This window comes from Phalacrocorax aristotelis, chromosome W, assembly GCF_949628215.1.
Source record: "Phalacrocorax aristotelis chromosome W, bGulAri2.1, whole genome shotgun sequence".
NCBI lineage: Eukaryota > Metazoa > Chordata > Aves > Suliformes > Phalacrocoracidae > Phalacrocorax > Phalacrocorax aristotelis.
The window spans coordinates 9,666,703-9,686,088 of NC_134310.1; the positions used below are offsets into that span (position 1 = coordinate 9,666,703).

General features: G+C 43.9%; 1 protein-coding gene across 1 annotated transcript in view; it reads left to right on the forward strand.

Moving 5' to 3' along the window:
* The first annotated feature begins 3,226 nt into the window (after nt 1–3,226).
* Nucleotides 3,227–19,386, forward strand: part of LOC142049296 (microtubule-associated protein 1B-like) — a 48,856-nt gene continuing 32,696 nt past the window's right edge. The window contains exons 1-2 of the mRNA XM_075076838.1: nt 3,227–3,490; nt 8,245–8,346. Of these exons, the coding sequence (XP_074932939.1) occupies nt 3,310–3,490; nt 8,245–8,346 (283 nt within the window). The 5' untranslated portion in view covers nt 3,227–3,309. The remainder of the gene's footprint in view (nt 3,491–8,244; nt 8,347–19,386) is intronic.

The following is a 19,386-nucleotide window of genomic DNA, read 5'->3' on the forward strand; positions in this document are numbered from 1 at the left end:
TATGTTCTAGTTTTAGGCTTCAAGTGCTTTATTTAAAATGGCCTGTTTACTTCAAAAAAATACCAGATCTGGAAGAAAAATACAGCTCTATGTGTAATGTTTGACTATATTAAATTGTGGGATACCAATTTGGTATTAAACATACTAAAGGAACAAAACCAAACCAAAACAAAGCAAACAAAAAGCTAGACAGCAGTGGGTATCAATCATTATCAATCTCTTTAAAATAGCAAGACATATTCCATAGTCCACATGTGTTTTGCTATTTTTTTCTACTGAAGTGGCATACCTATGTGATTTAGCTGCAGCTAGGAAGCTGGTATCACTTTCGAACATTGAGGGTCACATGACACTGAGTCAGCTTTATACAGCACATCTCCACATTTCACCCAGCAGCAGATCTGTTGATATGCTCCATACTGCAGAATAAAAATGGGTTTCCAGATATGGAAAGATGATGACAAACAAGACTACTGTAGTAAGACTCCAGCAGGGCAAGTTATAGCGTGAACACTGACCATGGAGCTGGGAACCTGCAACTTTCTCAGACACACATCCATGAGGTTAAAGCATCTTTTCTTGTCTGACTTCCATCCCAGATGAAGCAGCATATGCTTGTGAATACATGAGGGCAAAGGTCTGCATCCCTTAAAGAGTTTAGCGCAAGACCATTTTCTTCCAAAGGCACCCCCTTGTCCTTAGGGTTTTAATGTGTGAAACGTCTCCCATCACAATACAGTTTAATTGTAACAGTTCATCTTTTATCATACTACATTCTAGCTGCATATTCTTTTACAGAGCAATATAAAATAGAGGACTACCTCAGCACTATTTCAAGTATATCTGTATTACCTACCTGTATGTAAGCATTTTCTTCTTTGACACAATACATTCATTTCACCTTTTGCTTTTCAAATCCACAGGCAATTTTGCAGTTATGTATTTATTCATTTTTTCTTAAAATAAGAAAGTGCTAAAAAGCACATATAATGCATTTTGTATACTGGCATGCATTTCTCAAAGTAATAAATATAACCTGCTGTGCTTGTGAGGCAAGTAATTGTTTTACCTTTATGTCCAGGAACCACTACCAGTCTATTCTGCAACCAGTTAGCAAATGCCCTTGGAAAGCCCCTTCCACATTCCAAAGATCAAATGCTCTTGTTGGTGATTGAAATAAAGGCATATCCCAAAGCTATGTATTGCAGTGGGAGAAGCCAGAAGCTGGCTTCCTCCAGTGGGCACCATGTGGCAAATCTTGAGGGCATCTATAATTAGAATACAGACTATTAGGGTGGGGGTCATATAGGACATGACCACAGAGGAGTGGACATTATTTCTAGGTAGACATCTACACTATCTCATGGAAACTTTCAGGCTCAGCAAAGAAACGCCAAAGTCACAGCTGGGCTCAGACAAATGGGGCACCCAAAGAGCAACATTGCACCCATGAATACCTCGCCAACTTTAGAACTGCTACTAGTTCTTCTGCATCTATGCCACTGCATTTGTTCTATTAGCAGTGTCAGCTCTAGTGAAGAATGAACACTATCACTGGTGTCATCTCAGCCACCTGATCTGGCTTTAAAAATGCTTTTCCACAGTCTACAACCTTCAGTGTAACAGCAGCTCAGAAAAATAGTCTACTTTGGATGCAACATCCAAACACATCACACCATATTAGTCAAGGCTCTCAATGTTGTATTTATGCAGAGGAACTATTAATATAAAAAACACTAGGTGCTATAGGCAGATATAACATTATATAACATTTACTAGCACCTACAACAATGGGGTTTCAATTTTTGTGGGTTCCTCTAGGTAAATAAGACATGTTAATTAGAATGAGTCTAGTGTGCCCTGAAACAAAGTACATATTCTAAGAAAACAGGGCTGATGTATTGGTTCATCCAGGCAAGTACTCTGTGTTTCTGAGGAGCAGGCAGGGAATTTGAGCAGTCAGTACTGGAAGGAGCTGCACACAGTGCAGCTATGGAAGTGTCTTCTCAGTCAGGGACCAGAGGTTATCTTAAAAACCAGGCTATAAAAGTTTATATCCTTTCCTAGGTCACAATGAGATTTCTCCCACATCACTTTAGCCATATAAACAAGACGCTTAGTGTAAACCAGTGCCTGGCTTCTGTCAGTAAAGTGAGAGGAACATCTTAGCAAGGCTGATTTATCTGTCTGCTTTATCCCAATTTAGGGGAGGATAGAACACTTTTAGGAGGCGATTGAATTTCTCTCTTGAGTATCGGGGAGCAGATGTCTAACTTCTAAGTGGTAATCAAGAGGAATCAAGCCTTTGTTTTGGTAATTGTAGATGTTCTGATATCATTGCCCCCTGGAGTTGCTTGAGCCCGGTCAAAATTAGTTACCCAAAGCCCTTTGAACTTCTGGAGCCTTCAGAGTATGGGTTTTAGCAGCTTGTCCAGAAGCAGTGCTAAGTCATATAACCATGGGCCTTGAATATGTGCAGACAGCCTATGTTTGAAGTATCTTATTAAGCGAACTGCTTTCAAACAAGCAAAAAATAAAAAGGTAACAAGAATATTTAGATCGCCAGGGTGGGGGGGGGGGGGGAGGGCGAAAATATGGCTCAGATTTTGCTGCAGTGCTACAGCAAGATGCAGGAGACTTGACTCTTGGTCTTGGACAGTGGAGCTGCTTTTGTCATTCAGTATCAGGGGTGCAGCTGGAGCCCTGATGCTGGCTTTCCCAGATGAGCTCACCAGGTCTGCCAGGGCATCACCTGCAGCTCCTCATGGCACAGCCACCATGCTTCAAGGCTGAGACCCTGGGAGAGCCTCGGGGAGCAGGAAACGGCCAAGCCAGCAGAGTGAGGCCCTGGGGGTACAAGGGATGTGGGATGACCAAACCAGTAGAGTAAGACAGCAGGAGGGCACAGGGGAAGGGTGTGTGTGTGAGGGACGCAGGACCCGCGCCGGCCGGGGCAACACAGGCAGAGGGGTCACGCGGCCGGCCGGGGCGCACCCCGAAGCCGCCCTCGCGGTGGCCCCTCGAGGCATTGTTCGCACCCCGCGTCCTTACTGCTTCCGAGGGCCGCCGCGGGGAGGATTTGCCGCAGATGACATCAGCTGTGAATGCTGGAAAAGTGGCGGTGCGGGGATGCACCGCCCCCCGGTCCCTGCCCTGCACCGTCTCCGTATAAAAGCGCCGCCGCCTCCCCACCCACCCTCACTCCCTACCTCCTGCGGGGACGCCGCCGAGCGGTCCTTCTTCTTCCCCCCCCCCTCCCCCCCCCCCCCCCCGCGCCCCGGAGCCGCGGGGAGGAACGGGGCGCCCGCAATGGCCACCGTGGTGGTGGTGGAAGTGGACTCGGAGCCCTCCTGTAGCATCCCCAAAACCACCTCCCTCTCGCCCAGCCTTTCGCACCGCTTCCTGGACAGCAAATTTTACCTGCTGGTGGTCATCGGCGAGCTGGTGACCGAGGAGCACCTGCGGCGGGCTGTCGCCAACATCGAGCGAGGTGAGGCGGCGGGGAGAGGGGCCGCCGCAGGCACCGCTGCAGACCCCCAACCCCGCCGAGGCCTTCCTCTCGGAAGCGGCGCGGCGGGGCCCCCCGGCCCAGCGCGGCGCCGCGGAAGGCAGGCAGCCGCTCCCCGTTTTCTTTCCCTTCCCCGCGGGGCAAGCGGAGGCGCTGCCCGGGCTCGGCTGTAGTCCGGGCTCCGTGCGGCGTCCGGTGGCGACAGCTCCCTGATATCGCCCGCATAAAGACCTGCAGTCGGCTCGGCTCGTACCGCGCCCCGCTGTCCATCCCCAGGAGCGTCTGCCCCGCCGCTAGCAGCGGGCGAAGGGGCAAGTCCCCTCCTCACCATTGTTGGGGCGGAGGGACTGGGGCTGCGGCAGGAGCCAAGGGTCCGCAGCGCTGCCGAGCCCGTCTGCCCGGAGACTGCGGGGGGTGGGCGTGGCGCAGTCCGCACTGCGGTCCCTATGGCAGCTCGGAGCGGACAAAGGGTGTCTGCGCCGCCGAAGTAAAACCCGCGGTCGGGCTGCGGGGCGGCTGTTCGGCGTTTCCTTCGGTTCCCCAGCAAACCCCTATCCCCTACCGCGAAACCAAACCAGCGGGATTCGGAGTGTTTTCCTTCTCAGTGGTAAAGACTCCCTGAGCAGGAATGCAGCTGTGCCTATTATGTCTAACTTTCGGCAACGAGACTTCTCTTGGCTAGAAAATTTTTCAGGACCTAAGATTTATATTCACGTATATATTTCAATAAAGAAAAAGATATGGGTAATAAGGCTAATACCTGAGTGCTCAGCCTCATTATTGTCCAGCTATGTGATGCTATGACTCAGTTTATTTGACCTTTTCTAAAGACAGCAATACAGGAAGGTACCACAAGTGAAATGACAGTTTTATAAGTTCTCGATGTGGTTTCTGATACAATAGACTGCAGTGTACATGTAGAGGGGAAAAAAGCCCTGTTGCCATAATAGTGCTATGAAGCACAAAGAAAATTATTGCTGGACCCTATAGTTTGTTAAACTCAATTGATACATGATTTTGTAACATTTTTGTTCTGGGCTGGTGAAAGCAGAAATATCAGAAACCTGCCATTGTTAGAAGGGAGAAAGAGACCCTGGAATGGGGAATTGGTAGCAGCTTTGCCATGTAGGTGTGGTTCAGCAGTCCAGCTAGCACTTAATTTGTCTCTGTTGTTTTCTCAACTATTGTTGCTTTAGTTGGCTATTTCTCTTGATTCTCTTTTCATGACTGTTTGTGGTAAAGGGCTGCTGCATCACAGCTACCCAGCTTCACTGTGACCTGTTCATCTTTATTGCTACCATTGTCTCCTAGGGAGAACTACTGAGGCAGATGCTTTGTCATTCAGAGCCTCTTAAGCATTGCACTGTCCTAATGCTATCTATTTTTTGGTTGTGTCAGAAGGAAATTGGCTGCATTTAATTAAATTATTAAAATTTGTAGAGCAAATGGATAAAACTTATGCCCTCAAGACACTTGATGTCATCCTTCCTCAAGAAATGCTCTTCAATCTCTTCTTGAAGCTTCTATTATGCAGTTGCTGCTGCATAGATCTGTTGCTGCCTCTTGCCACTAAGCATAACACCCACTTACAGTTTTAGATGTTTAGAGGGAATGCTTTGGCCTTTTTATTCATCATTTTGGATTAGAAGTCACCTCCCTGCTCCTGGTGTCAGACAATCTGATTGGGATTTTGCCTGATAGGAAAAAAACCTTGATCAAATTTTGAGATTAATTGTTCTGGATTAGTATGCTGGGAGTATGAAGCTCTAGCTGTATGAGGCAAATATGGACTTGACTAATCTCTTTCTCATTGGAAAGTATGCTGTAGTCTGGAAAAAATGGCTTCTTTCAACCTTTATTCTTAACAGAGCCTTAAATGCATTTAGGGTTCTCTGGTACATCTCCTAAGTACCATCACTGAAAAGTGTGGATTCACATGCTGAACTGCAGCACAATGTGTCAAAGAAAACATCTGCTGATAACACATCAGTGGCGTGATGCTACGCAACCTGGTGGAATGCAGAGTCACTTCTTAATATATCATGAAGAGGGAATGGTGTGGCAAGCTACATTTTCAATAATTACATTTAGGATGTCACTTTGCTAAGGGGGCAATCCTCCAACCCACTGTCCCCCAAAAAAGGAGGGAGTGAAGAGAAAGCGTCAAGATTTTTTCCACTGATTTGGCAGATGCCACTGGGTGTGCCCTGTCTGCTGTCTGATAAGTCCTGTGTCTAGTGGTATTGCGCTCCTAAGCCTGCAGAAAGAAATAGCTCCAGTTCAATTATACTTCCAGTAGTTACTTCCATGCTGTTAATGATATATACATCATTGGATTGACCTTGGATTTTAGTTCCAGAATTACCTCCGTTCTACCCAAACATGATTTGGTTATACGATGTATTATATACATCGTACTACGTTATAATGTATATGCATAATTTTTGCATCCAGAATGCTGAATCATGCAGCTGCAGATTTGGGATATTCTATCCAAATTCCAACTTCAGCTTCTAGGACTAGTCTGTGGTATGTCTAGGCTGCTTTTTTTTTTGTTATTTATTTCACATTGAGTCCTGTATTTTGGACATTTCCTGGCTCAGCAGTCTGACTAATCAGAATCTTATCCCTACCGCAAATTTGGATTCACAACAAAAGCAGCTAGGGGTGGATGGTGAACCGATCCTATTATTAGCAGCATTGCTGAATCATAGTCCATATTGCTTAACTGACCTTGGGAAAGCTTTGTAGTCTCTCCACACAAGCTTGCTGTTAGAGGCCAGCAAGCTGTTTATCTTCTAGCTTCCTGAAGTTCAGCACTCATTCAACATACTCCAGCTTTGTGATCAATGTGAGTTTACTAGTCATAGTTTTCACATGCGCTGTACATGCATGGTATTATATCTTCTTTACTTTCTTGCTCTCAAATATTCCAACACCTGGAAAACATTAAAGCCTGCTGAGCTGTATTTGTTTGCCAAAACTATGCTCCAAAAATGTGCCATACAGCCAAGAGATTTTTGAGAAAAGAAAATAAGGAGACTTACAGAAGAGACTCACTGCTTATGCCTCTGAACAATGATGCATAATCCAGGAAGTGGAGGTGGCTGGTTATAGTTCAGTTATTTTTCTCTTGAGTGGTTATGAAACATACAGGCAATACTGTATTTCCAAAATTACTTAGTTTCAAATGGCAGCTACTTAACAGCTAGTAGTATATCCCAGTAAGAAGCATGCTCTGACCTTGACTGGGATGCTGACAAGGAAAAGCCCTGGATGAATTCTCCCTGAAGAGGCTTCAGGCTTTTGAAATACAGATGTTCATATTTGCATGGAGAACCTACCCAGAGCTGCAATAGGAGACTGGCAGCACAGATCTGGTTTCTCTACTCTTCCCCCCCTTTCTCCTCCTCATCCTTCAGCCCTACAACATGGCTTCTGCCAGTGTGAGGCTTGACATTCCTGCTGCCTTGAAAGAATAAAGCATGAGAGGCAGTGTTGACAGTGAAGTTTGCAGCCTGAAAACCTGACAGAGTTACCAGCAGAAGTGTTAGGGCTAGTCTCACGGTAAGGGGTTGGCCACACACCTCTTCAGGCATCTCTACCACCCCAAAGGTACCAAACCCAAAAGTGATTTAACTCAACAATTTCATGCAAAGATATGGTCAGGCATGTGGGGAGGGGCCACTAGACACTCCCTCTGCCTGCAGTCCCTTCTGCATTTGCCAGCTAATTTGTGTAAGTCTAATGATATTCCTTTAGGGAAAAAAACCAAAAATCACTAAATGTTGGTGCTCAAAATCGCAGCAGTGCCTGGACTTACTAGTAGTGCAACTGCCTACTCATTTTCAAAACAAGAGAACTATAGAAAAATATTAAAACATGTTTTCATGTTAATTTGTTGTGGGGTTTTTATTTTTTTTTTAAATTCAGTCATCAAAATCTTATGGTATGAAACTATAAATTTGTCTTTTGGCTGCAGTGATTCCCCCTGGTCAAATTTCAATCCTTAAAACTATATTTTGGAATAATACTTTTAATGATCATATATGTTAAGTGTCTCACTTTCTAAGTAGCTGGGGAGAAAAATGGTAGGGAATAGAGATGTGATATTTACTTTTTAAAAGAAAAAAATAAAGCATTGCATTTTAAAATCTCAACTAGAATTTCAATATTTCATAAATAAAAGATCACTTCAATTTTCATTTAAAATATGGGGTGCTTCAAAGCTTTTGAATGAAGAAGTCAGCGACTTAATACTTTGTGTTTAAATATTAATTTGCAACATGCTAGGTGATTCTGTCTTTTTTTTTTTTTTTTTTTGGAGGGAAAAATACAGTGGTCTTGCAATAGGGCTAACGTATCCCTTGAGTGGTTCACTCTTCAGTTTTATAAATCAGTGTATTGCTATTTTAAAGTCAATTCCAGGACATCAGTAACTTCCCATAATGTGGCTACTAGGATGTGGGTACCAGCAGTCCTAAAGCAGGGGCCTTAAAGTGTTGTTACCTTTTGGAATGGCAGATTTCCTCTTGTTTGTGACTGATCCCTGTCCAGAGTACTACTTCTGAGCACTCAGCACTTTGCAAAGGATAGCTGTGTGGCTTGAAAAGAAGAGAGGCTTGTTTTGGGTTTTAGAAATATGCAAATGACAAGAATATAAATAGAGAAATAATCAATTAAAACTTCCAGTGCTCATATATCAAGCTAGATGTGTTTTGCATTTTGAATTTTAGGAATCCGATCATGGGACACAAACTTGATTGAATGCAACTTGGATCAAGAACTGAAACTTTTTGTGTCTCGCCATTCAGCTCGATTCTCTCCTGACAATCGAGGTGAGTTTTTGGAAGTGTTTGACAAAATTTTGTTTTGCATGTTTTTTTTTTTTTTTAAGAGCAGAATTAATAAATACACTCAAGTATTGGATGGCCCACTGTCATTTGTGATTCTTTACAATGGATGCTTTTTTCTTTCTTTAAAAATATGGCTTGAAAATTATAATTTGTTTTAACTTTCTGACAACAGGAAATGTCTGAAACTTTAAAATAATCAGCCTTTTATGTTAGCTTCATGTATCTCACCATGATTACTTTGGCAGTAGATGTTAGCTTTAGGGCCCCATTAAAGTTAAGTGAAACTCACTTTTTGGCTGAACAGTTTGTTCATGTAGCACAAATCTAGTAGTCCTGGAGAATGAAGCTGTTCCTCACTGTGGTAGGTAGAGCACACACAGAAAATAATCTGAAAAGTTAGCTCTACAGTTTGATAGAGCCAGAAATGGTGTCACGGCTGTTGTATGAGTGTGGCTCAAGCCCCATGATTGTCCCCAAACAGCTTGGACTTTTCTCTTTCTTGGTATAAAAAAAAACCTGAGGGGTGGAGGGTCTACCTTGACTCACAGGAACTTTGGCTTGTATGAAGAAATTAGAATTTTACAGGACTTATGAGACTAAGTCTTCTCTTCTGCTGCCTTTCCTTCAAGCCTGTCCTTCCTTTAGAGGATTCATAAAATAAAAAACCCCAACAATTTTGTGTAAATTGTAAAAAGTGTAAAATTTTATTTTATTCTGAATGCATGGGATTCAAGTGTTTAGTAAGTTTTCTAACATCTCATTAACACAAATGCTGAGTATCTGTGAAATTAATCTTGGTTTTTTGTATAAAAATATATAGCCTTCTCCAAGGAGTATTAGGTTGCTTTCATTGGTGAAATTATTGCGGCCATGTGTACGTTGACTAGTACAACCTAGTATTGATGAATGTTATAAATTCTGGCTTCAGGAACATCTCTCAAGTATGGTGAAAAAGACTATGAAATGTTGTATCGTACTACTGCATCACATTCCTAGGGTCAGTTGCTATACACTGTTGACAAAGAGATCCTGACGTATTGCTAATATGACAGCATTGACCTGATGGTCTTGAATAATGTACCAAAATGTCTTGTGCAACTAATTCTTCCTCTTGCAGCATAGATTATAGCAGATTTTTCCATATCTCCCCATATCCATACAGAGTAAAACATTGCCAGATTTAAGAAAAAAAATATACCTCTGTGTTTCTTCCCCTGGTTTGTAAAACAACAGAACCAATACAAGAATACTCAGTATGAAGATTTAGGGTCAAGGCATGTAGTTCCTGAATTACATAGAAGTAAACTCAGGCCTAGAATACATATCTTTCATTTCATTTTAAATGTCATTAGATCAAGTCAACTTCTCAGTGACATCAGTTGCCTTGTTTTACAGAGAGGGTATTCTAATAAGTGAAATTAGCAGAATTTATCTTTAAGGAATGCAATATGCGGTCCACCTCATTTTTAACATGTATGTGTTTTAAAATAAAACTTCAGAAAATAAAAGATCTTGTGCTTCCTGTTTAGCAAAAATATTCCAGTGTGTCTAGGGTTTTTTCCTGTCTTGTTTAGATTATACCTTTTGATAGCATTGCATGAATTAAAATAAAGCAAATATTCTGCTTTCATATGATAAATGAAATAAGATTATGCACCTTTTTTTTTTTTTTCAACAGAAAGATTATAGAATCCTCTAGGATTTTTTTCTCTAGGAATTGTATTTTTGGTTGTTTTTTTCTTGTTTGTCTAGACTTGCCTATGTAGTCTGTCATTGTGTTGAACTGTAGCTTAATTGCATGTGACTAGAGTTCATCAACATATCTATGACAAGCAGTAATGAATGTGCTTTTCAGCACTGTTCAATCTTTAAACAATAAGCTGCCAAAATCTATGTTGAAAGAGCATTAAGGGAGCCTGAAACTGGGAAAGAGGGTACATCCAGGAATAAAGCTAGCCCTCTTGACCAACTTTATTTTCTCAAATTTTGTGGAGAAGCCCATTGACACCTTCAGAATCCCACTGCACAGATCAGAGGACAATATTTTAGTCTCTCTAGTCTCTCTGTGGTTCTCTGATGCTGAATCTGCATGAGGCTCCTTTGTGTCTTCTCTACTGTTTGATAGGAAGGAAAGTTTTTTCTTGCCATTTGTTAATAAAATTTCAGAATGGTTGATTTTTGTTCAACAAATGTTGAATCTTGAGTCTTTAACTAGGGAAACTGGCAACATTTATACTCCAGAGATGATTCTAAGTATGTATTCTCTTATGGCCTCAAACTCAAAAGTTCTCTGGAATTTGGGTAACTAGGTGACCTCTTGTCCAAGGAAATGACAAGATAATGGGATAGTTTGTGGAATTTAATTAAACACCCCTTTTTCAATCTTTTGAGACTGAACTCTTAGTGCGACTCAAGCATAGGGACAGTTTACTCCTGAGGAAGAGTAGAGTCATTCAGTGTGTCTGCACAGCTCTTAGTATAGTGAGGTCTGACTACCGGCTGAAGCCTTTTTGATTATAATCTTTAATTATGGTAACTGTAGTGCCAGTTCAGTACATGCTTGTATGCTTCTCAAAGCAGCTTGAGGATACACGCAGCAGCAATGTAAAGGGTAGGACTCTTTCTCCAAAAGGAAGCTTGGAGGAAACAAGGCCAACCCTGTCCCCATGCCATATGCCTGCACTGTTGAAGGAGACATGCAAGAGAATATCTGTCAAAACAGTTGTGTGTTTTCACTTGAGGAATTTGAGGTCTAATCCTTCTCCATGTGTAGTGAATAGCAATGTAGATATTGATATTGCAGGGAGCATGACTGGATCCCAACACTCTTTTTGTGCTCTTATCAAGGGAATGGATTGTCACAGTGGTATTTGTGCATTGTATATTCAGCTGCTGGGCAATTTATAGATGATTTATGATTCCCTGAAAAATAGGATTCAGAATGGAAATGCCAGCAGATCTTTTCTGATATCTTGTAAAGTAGCTGAGTTAGCAGACTCCTTAATAATACCAAATCTTGCAGAGATGTTGTCAGGTGATGGTAAAAAATAAGTAACAGAGCTTATTAACTGGTTGCCAAGACAACAGGCAACATGACTTAAAATGGGTGCTCCAGTGCTTGCCTTTTTCTGTCATGTACTGATGATAATTCCATCTTATGTTAACTTCACAAGGAAGAAAAATTCAGATAATGAGTTGTAACATGTATGTACTGGAAAAGGAACTGTGTATCTGGTAGTGAGGGAGAGCAAGTGGAGAATCTTGGAAAGAGCTTTGTTGAAATTGCAGCTGTTGCTACCAATCTTAATTTAAAAAAAAGTTTCAGCTGCATAAAGCTGACTATCCTCCTTCACAAAAGACCAAGTAAAAGGATTTTGTGTGTGGATGAAGCCATTGAGAGCCCTTCTGCAGGACTTCCACACCTGCTGTTTTGTCCCTCAGCTTTCATCTGGGGACACTTGACTGTTTCATTGGTGTGTATTCAAGTCCTTGGCTAGATTAAAATTGGTTTTATTTCAATAGCTGTGCAGTAGCTAGTCACCCTAAATTTTCTAAGAAATACTGTTCAAGCAATGCACTGTGGCTACTTTGTATTTTGTCCTGTTGTTATGAAGAACATTTATCTGCGGAAGGCATGTTTCCTATCTGAGCAGTACCAGAAAGACTCCTGTTGCCCATAAGTCAGTGGTCAGTGACTGCACTGGCTTAAGTGAGTCCTCCTTTACCTGTGCCCAAGACCTTATTTTCACCAGCCTGCATGTGGCCAGGGAGGACCTTGGCAAAGTGCAAGATGTGTTTGATGTCCCCTTGGCAGCTGCTTGCTCAGCAGCGGCAGTGAGCTTGCCTCCTTCGGGCCGTTGTTCTTTGAAACTGTCATTACCCCAAAAAGCCTTAACAGCTTTCATTCTGAAAGTTACCATTTCGAAAGTTACCATTTCAAAAGTTACAATTAAGGATTGCTAGTATCTGGGAATTTTGGTCATCAATACTGTCATGGTTTTAGCTGGGATAGAGTTAATTTTCTTCACTCTAGCTGGTATAGTGCTGTGCTTTGAAATTAGCATGGAAAAAAAATCTGTTGAGATAACACACAGATGTTTAGGCTGTTGCTGGGTAGCGCTTATACTAGTCAAGGACATGTCTAGCTTCCCATGCTCTGCTGGGTGCACAAGAAGCCAGGAGGGGAGGGGGCACAGCTAAGAGAGTGGATTCAAACTGACCAAAGGGATATTCCATATCATGTAACGTCATGCCCAGTATGTTACCTGGGAGGGGCTGGCCGGGGGAGGAGGGAGCAATTGCGGCTCGGGGACGGGCAGCGTTGGTCGGCGGGTGGTGAGCGGTTGTATAGTTTGTGTTTCCGTGTTTTTTTTTCCTTTTTTCCCTTTTTATTATATTAACATTATTGTCATTATTATCATAATCATTTATCATTATCATTTTATTGTAATCATTAAACTGCTTATCTCAACCCACAAGTTCTTTTGCTCGCCCGATTCTCTTCCCCATCCCACAGGGGTGGGGGGAGTGAGCGAGCAGCTGCGTGGTGTTCAGTTGCCAGCTGAGGCTGAACCACGACAAATACCCATAATTCCATAGTTTGCTAAAATGCTGTATAGTCTTATTGCTTTTGTCAAAGCAGATCTATACCTGGTTAATATCATGCCTAGTAGCTTGCAATATCAGCTCATGGAGTCGCTGATAAGATCCTAAAGGGCATGGTTTTAGTGCTATCTTACTGAAAACTGCAGTTAATCAAAATTCATTAAGAGGACTTAGGTACTTGGGCAAAACTTAGCTTTTTTTTTGTTGGTGTAGTTCCTTGTGATAAGACAACAAGGCCAGATCTCTCAACTGGTATCTGAGCACCATCACTAAGCACCTAGGAATTAATTCAGCTTAAAAACTCAAATAGCTTGGTATGCACATTTACAGGCAACCTATAAATATGATTCTACAGCTATTAGAGACTGTGATAGCTGGAATAGCTATTGAGTAGAGCCATTTATCAGCAGTCCTAGCTAACTGTGGAGGTCCCAGTTGACTAGAGGTTAACAAATGTGACGCCCATCTACAGGAAGGGCCGGAAGGAGGATCCAGGGAACTACAGGCCTCTCAGCCTGACCTTGGTGCCAGGGAAAGTTATGATCCAGCTCACCTTCAGTTCCATCATGCGGCATGTACAGGACACCCAAGGTGATCAAGAACAGTCAGCATGGATTTATGAAAGGCAGGTCCTGCTTGACCTACCTAATCTCCTTCTATGACAAGGTGACCCGCTAGTAGATGAGGGAAAGCGGATATTGTTTCCCTGGACTTCAGTAAAGCTTTTGATACCATTTCCCACAACATTCTCCTAAGAAAACTGGCTGCTCATGGCTTGGATGGGCATACTCTTCACTGGGTAAAAAAATTGGCTGGATGGCTGGGACCAAACACTAGTGGTAGATGGAGTTAAATCCAGTTGGTGGCTGGTCACAAGTGGTGTTCCCCAGGGCTCAGTACTGGGGACTGTTCATTTATTATCTTTATCAATGATCAGGATGAGGGGATCGAGTGCACACTCAGTAAGTTTGCAGATGACAGCAAATTGGGTGGGAGTGTTGATCTGCTTGAGGGTAGAAAGGCTCTACAGAGGGATTGAGACAGGAAGTCTCGGTGGGTGCGATATTGTTGCTGGTGCACTGTTGTGGTAGCGATTGGCACCTGTTGTTCTTCGACCTTCAACAGCCCCACAACAGAAGGGTCCTTTGAGAGACTGGGCAAGGTAGACAGCTGTTTAATTCTCTGTCTCCAAGGCAGCTACACCAAAAGCCCACCTGTACCCTTTTGGGTCCTTGAAATACCCTTTCCTGAGGTAGTCCACGCTAAGGATGCACGGAGCCTCTGGGCCAGTCACAATGGGGTTCTTTTGCCACTCATTCCCAGTTAGTCTTACTTTGGCCTCCAATACAGTTAGCTCTGGGGAATCCCCTTGTCACTCCAGCAATGCTGATGGGTTCTGCTCCTATATAGTTTGGCATTAGGGTGCACTGTGCACCGGTGTCCAGTAAAGCTTTATACTCCTGTGGGTCTGATGTGCCAGGCCATCGGATCCACACAGTCCAGTAAAACCAGTTGTCCCTTTCCTCCACCTGACTGGAGGCAGGGCCCCTCTAGTCCTGATCATAGTATTTGCTACTCACTTTTTGTAAATGTGAATCAAGTCTCTATTAAGCTCAGAAATAAAATCAGCACTTCTACTCCTCTGTCTGGGGACCTGCTCACTGGAAACTGGAGCAGCAACTTTCCTGGAAAACCCCCCCGAGTGATTGGTTTTCCTTGCAACTCACATACCTGTGCCTCTAGGGTCAAGGTAGGTATTCCATCCCACCTCCTCAGGTCCTCTCTGTGGTCACGCAGGTAGAACCATAGGGTGGCCCGTGGTGAGTATCCTGAGCAAAAGGACGCTTACACCTAATGGATGAGAGATTGGTCTGTACAGGTGGGGAGTAGGGCATATCCTCTTGGAGTTGCTGAACCTTCTGGGACAGTTGCTTCACAGCCAAGATGGGGGAGGAAGAGATATTTGCTTTTGTGATCCCAGAGTCTGTTAATCACATCCCCCACCGTTGGTGCCTCTTCATCTTTCCAGGACATTACTGCCAATGAGTTTACACGTGATGATGGTGTGCTCCGTACAAACCTCTGCCACATGGGTTGTGTGCACTGGGCTTCATCTGGATCTTTGGGTGACTGTTCACTATCCAGGTCACCATAAATGATCTCAAACACTGCTAATTCCCTCAAGTACTGGATACTTTTCTCCATGGTTGTTCACTTGCCTGGGTGATGTGCAACATCTTCCTTGAAGGGATACCTTTCTCTCACACTGGATATCCTTGGGGATACTGCATAGTGTTAAACCGGGGTCGGTAGGTATGGGCCAGGCCCCAGCACGTTGCAGTGATCTGTGTCTCTCGAGCTGCTGGGGTGACAAAATACTTCCTCCAAATACTCTACTAGTTTTTCAGGATTCTGCATTTGTTCAGACATGAAGTTCCAAAACACTGGAGGTGCATACTGTCCTAGGTATTTGCCCACACTATCCCACATGCCCTGCCACTCATAACTATCAAGCCTTGGGACTGATATCTGGATGATATTCTTAAATTGTTTACTAACCTTAGATAAAACTGCAACAATATTCCCAATCAATCGAGAGAATTGGAAGGGCAAGAGTAAGATAACTAGTGGGTTTGGGATTGCCTTCTCCTGTGCTTTTAGGAGGTGGTACTTAAAAAGCAACCAGCAGTGCTGGACCCCAGCACCTTCACAAGATTTTTCCCAGGGGACCTTACTAAGGAGTTCCCTGAGCAACCTGAAGTCTGTTCTCCTCATATCCAGATTTGAGGTCTTGCTGGCAGCTTTCCTCCTGTCACCATAGATTTTAAACTTGACTGCTTCATGGTCACTGTGGCCAAGGCTAATCCCATTGACTAACCCTTCTTAAAATTACATTATCAAGTAACAGCTTAAAATAAAGCACTGGTTAAAAATGTAACCGATGATGTAATTTTTACTCTTCTGGCTATGGCTCCTGTTTGCAACCTTCTGACCTGGACTTAAAGCGCTCTCTCTGGAGGAGGTGAGCCTGTGGCTCCTTGGGCTGTTGGCTTCCAGAGGAAATGGCTTTTCCTACCCTGAAGAGCCAGCTCCTGCTCTTTTACCCACATGTCTCAATTGCCACCCCCACCCACCCCCCTCCACTGAGATTTTTTTTTAAGAAGCCTTCTCTTTCAAGCACAGAGAACCATCTCACAGCTCTGAAATATGAATGATCAGGAAGAGTCATAGACATATTAGGGTCTTCCAGCCCCGCAAATGACAAATGCAGTAGCCCAGGCTTGCTTCTAATCACATGGACTGATTGGCAGTGAAAGTGAATTGACTTCAAGAGCACATCATATCTCAGCTCTCCATTCCTGTTCTCATAGCTTTAGGTTTTTTGTAAGCAAACATCACAGAATCCCAGGTTGGAAGGGACCTCGGGGATCATCTAGTCCAACCTTTCTAGGAAGAGTGCAGTCTAGACAAGATGGCCCAGCACCCTGTCTAGCCAAATCTTAAAAGTGTCCAATGTGGCTGAGTCAACTACTTCCCTGGGGAGATTATTCCAATGGTGCCTGTCCTCATTTTGAAAAATTTTCCTCTCGTGTCCAATCGGAATCTCCCCAAGAGCAACTTGTGTCCATTCCCCCTTGTCCTCTCCATGTGACTCTGTGTTAAAAGGGAGTCTCCATCTTCTTTGTAACTACCCCTTAAGTACTGGTACATGGTGATGAGATCCCCTCTGAGCCTCCTTTTCTCAAGGCTGAACAAACCCAGTTCTCCCAGCCTATCCTCATATGGCAGGCTTCCCAGTCCTTTGATCATCTTGGTGGCCCTTCTCTGGACCCCTTCCAGCCTGTCCACATCCTTTTTGTATAGCAGGGACCAGAACTGTACACAGTACTCCAGGTGTGGCCTGACAAGCGCTGAGTAGAGTGGGATAATGACTTCTTTATCTCTGCTGGTGATGCCCTTTTTGATGCAACCCAGCATCCTGTTGGCCTTCTTGGCCGCAGCAGCACACTGTTCACTCATGTTGAGCTTTCTGTCTGCCAGGACCCCCAGGTCCCTTTCCACAGAGCTGCTCTCCAGCCAGGTGGATCCCAGTCTGTACTGCACTCCCGGATTATGTTTTCCCAGGTGCATGACCTCACACTTTTCCTTGTTGAACTTCATAAGATTCTTGTTGGCCCACTCCTCCAGCCTATCCAGATCTTCCTGCAGAGCAGCTCTCCCTTCTGGAGTGTCTACTTCCCCACTCAACTTGGTGTCATCAGCAAACTTCATCAGGCTACACTTGATGCTGTTATCCAGATCACTTATAAAGATGTTGAATAACATTGGGCCCAATATTGATCCCTGGGGGACTCCACTAGTGACAGGTTGCCAGTTTGAGAAAGAGCTATTTACCACCACCCTTTGGGTGTGGCCTGTCAGCCAGTTCCCCACCCACTGCACAGACCACTTCTCTAGGCCATAACACATCAATTTCTCCAGGAGGAGACTATGGGGAACTGTACCAAAAGCCTTGGAGAAGTCCAGGTAAACAATGTCCACTGCCCGCCCCATGTCAACCAGGCAAGTCACTTTGTCATAGAAGGCCACCAGGTTTGTCAAGCACAATCTGCCCTTAGTGAAGCCATGTTGGCTTTTCCCAATCACGTGCTTCATTTGACTTGTGATGGCCCCCAGGAGGATTCGTTCCATAACTTTCCCAGGGATTGAAGTAAGGCTGATGGGCCTATAGTTACCCAGATCCTCCCTCAAGCCTTTCTTGTAGATAGGGGTAACATTTGCCTTCCTCCAGTCCTCTGGGACGTCCCCCGTTCTCCACGACTTCGTGAAGATTATGGAGAGTGGCTTTGTGATGATGTCATCCAGCTCTCTCAACACTTTCGGGTGGATAGTGTCAGGACCCACTGATTTGTAGGGGTCAAGCTCCTGTAATAATTCACGTACTAACTCTTCCTTCACTGATGGTGGGTCTATGTTTGGATCAACTGGGAATTTCGCTCCCAAAGCCTGGGACCAGACAGTGTTGTTAAACATAGAGGTGAAGAAGGTGTTGAGAACTGTGATTTTTGAAGGCAAAACATACAGCTGAATATTTCAGGCCCCATATGTTTATTATTATATTTCAGAATTGGCCCATCTATATTTTTGACAGCTAATTTACACTCCATAGCACCCTATTGACTTCACAAGGGTCCCACAAGGTATGAGGCCACAAACATCTTGCTTCCTTTTTTTTTTTTCTTTTGGTGTTAGCTATAAGCAATTAAAGATGTCCTGCCCCTGTGTTGTGGTTTAGCCCCAGTTAGCAACTAAGCACCATGCAGCTGCTCGCTCATTCCCTCCCCCCGCCCCAGTGGGATGGGGGAGAGAATCGGAAGGGACAAAGTAAGAAAACTTATGGGTTCAGATAAGAACAGTTTAATAATTAAAACAGTAATAATAATAATAATAATATAATGCAAAGGAAAATAATGAGAGAGAGAGGTGAAACCTGGGGTGGGGGGGAAACAAACAAATAAAAAGTGATGCAACTGCTCACCACCCGCCGACTGACGCTGCCAGTCCCCGAGATGCGATCGCTGCTTCCCCCGGCCAACTCCCCCCAGTTAATACACTGGGTATTACATCATATGGTATGGAATATATCTTTGGCCAGTTTGGATCAGCTGTCTTGGCTGTGCCCCCTCCCCTCCCAGGTTCTTGTGCACCCGGCAGAGCATGGGAAGCTGGAAAAGTCCTTGACTAGTGTAAGCACTACTTAGCAACAACTAAAACATCATGTGTTATTTTCATACTAAATCCAAAACACAGCACTGTACCAGCTGTGGTGAAGAAAATTAACTCTGTCCCAGCCAAAACTATGGCACCCTGACATTATTCTTTCCCCAAGGTAGTCCTCCATGCCAAAAAAAAATCTCCTTTAAAAGCCAGGGTGGGAAAAAATACCAAGGTCCCAAAGATTACAGGGGACACAATACCCACACAGGCCTGTGTGGATTTTGGGTGAATGGTGGGAGCTGGGCCCCCTGCTCATTGCTTAACAGGAGAGGAGCAGAGTCCATTGCTTGCATATAAACACATAGATGAGCACTGTGATAGAGTGCAGGGATACCCTCCCCTACTCTAGCAGCCTCCTAGATGTCCTCTGCCTGCAGAAAAGCCTCGGGTTTGGGGTTTGTAAATGCCACCTTCCCCATCTTTGTTGCTTTCTTCTGTCTTGCTATGCTTGACTTTTACTTTGTTCAATCCATCTTTCACTTTCTCTCAATGCTGTTTTCTTCTCTTCCCCCTTTTCTTTTTCCTAACTAGACACTTCTGAGATGCATTTTTTTAATGACAGAGCATGGGAAGCTAGAAAAGTCCTTGACTAGTATAAGCACTACTTAGCAACAACTAAAACATCAGTGTGTTATCAAC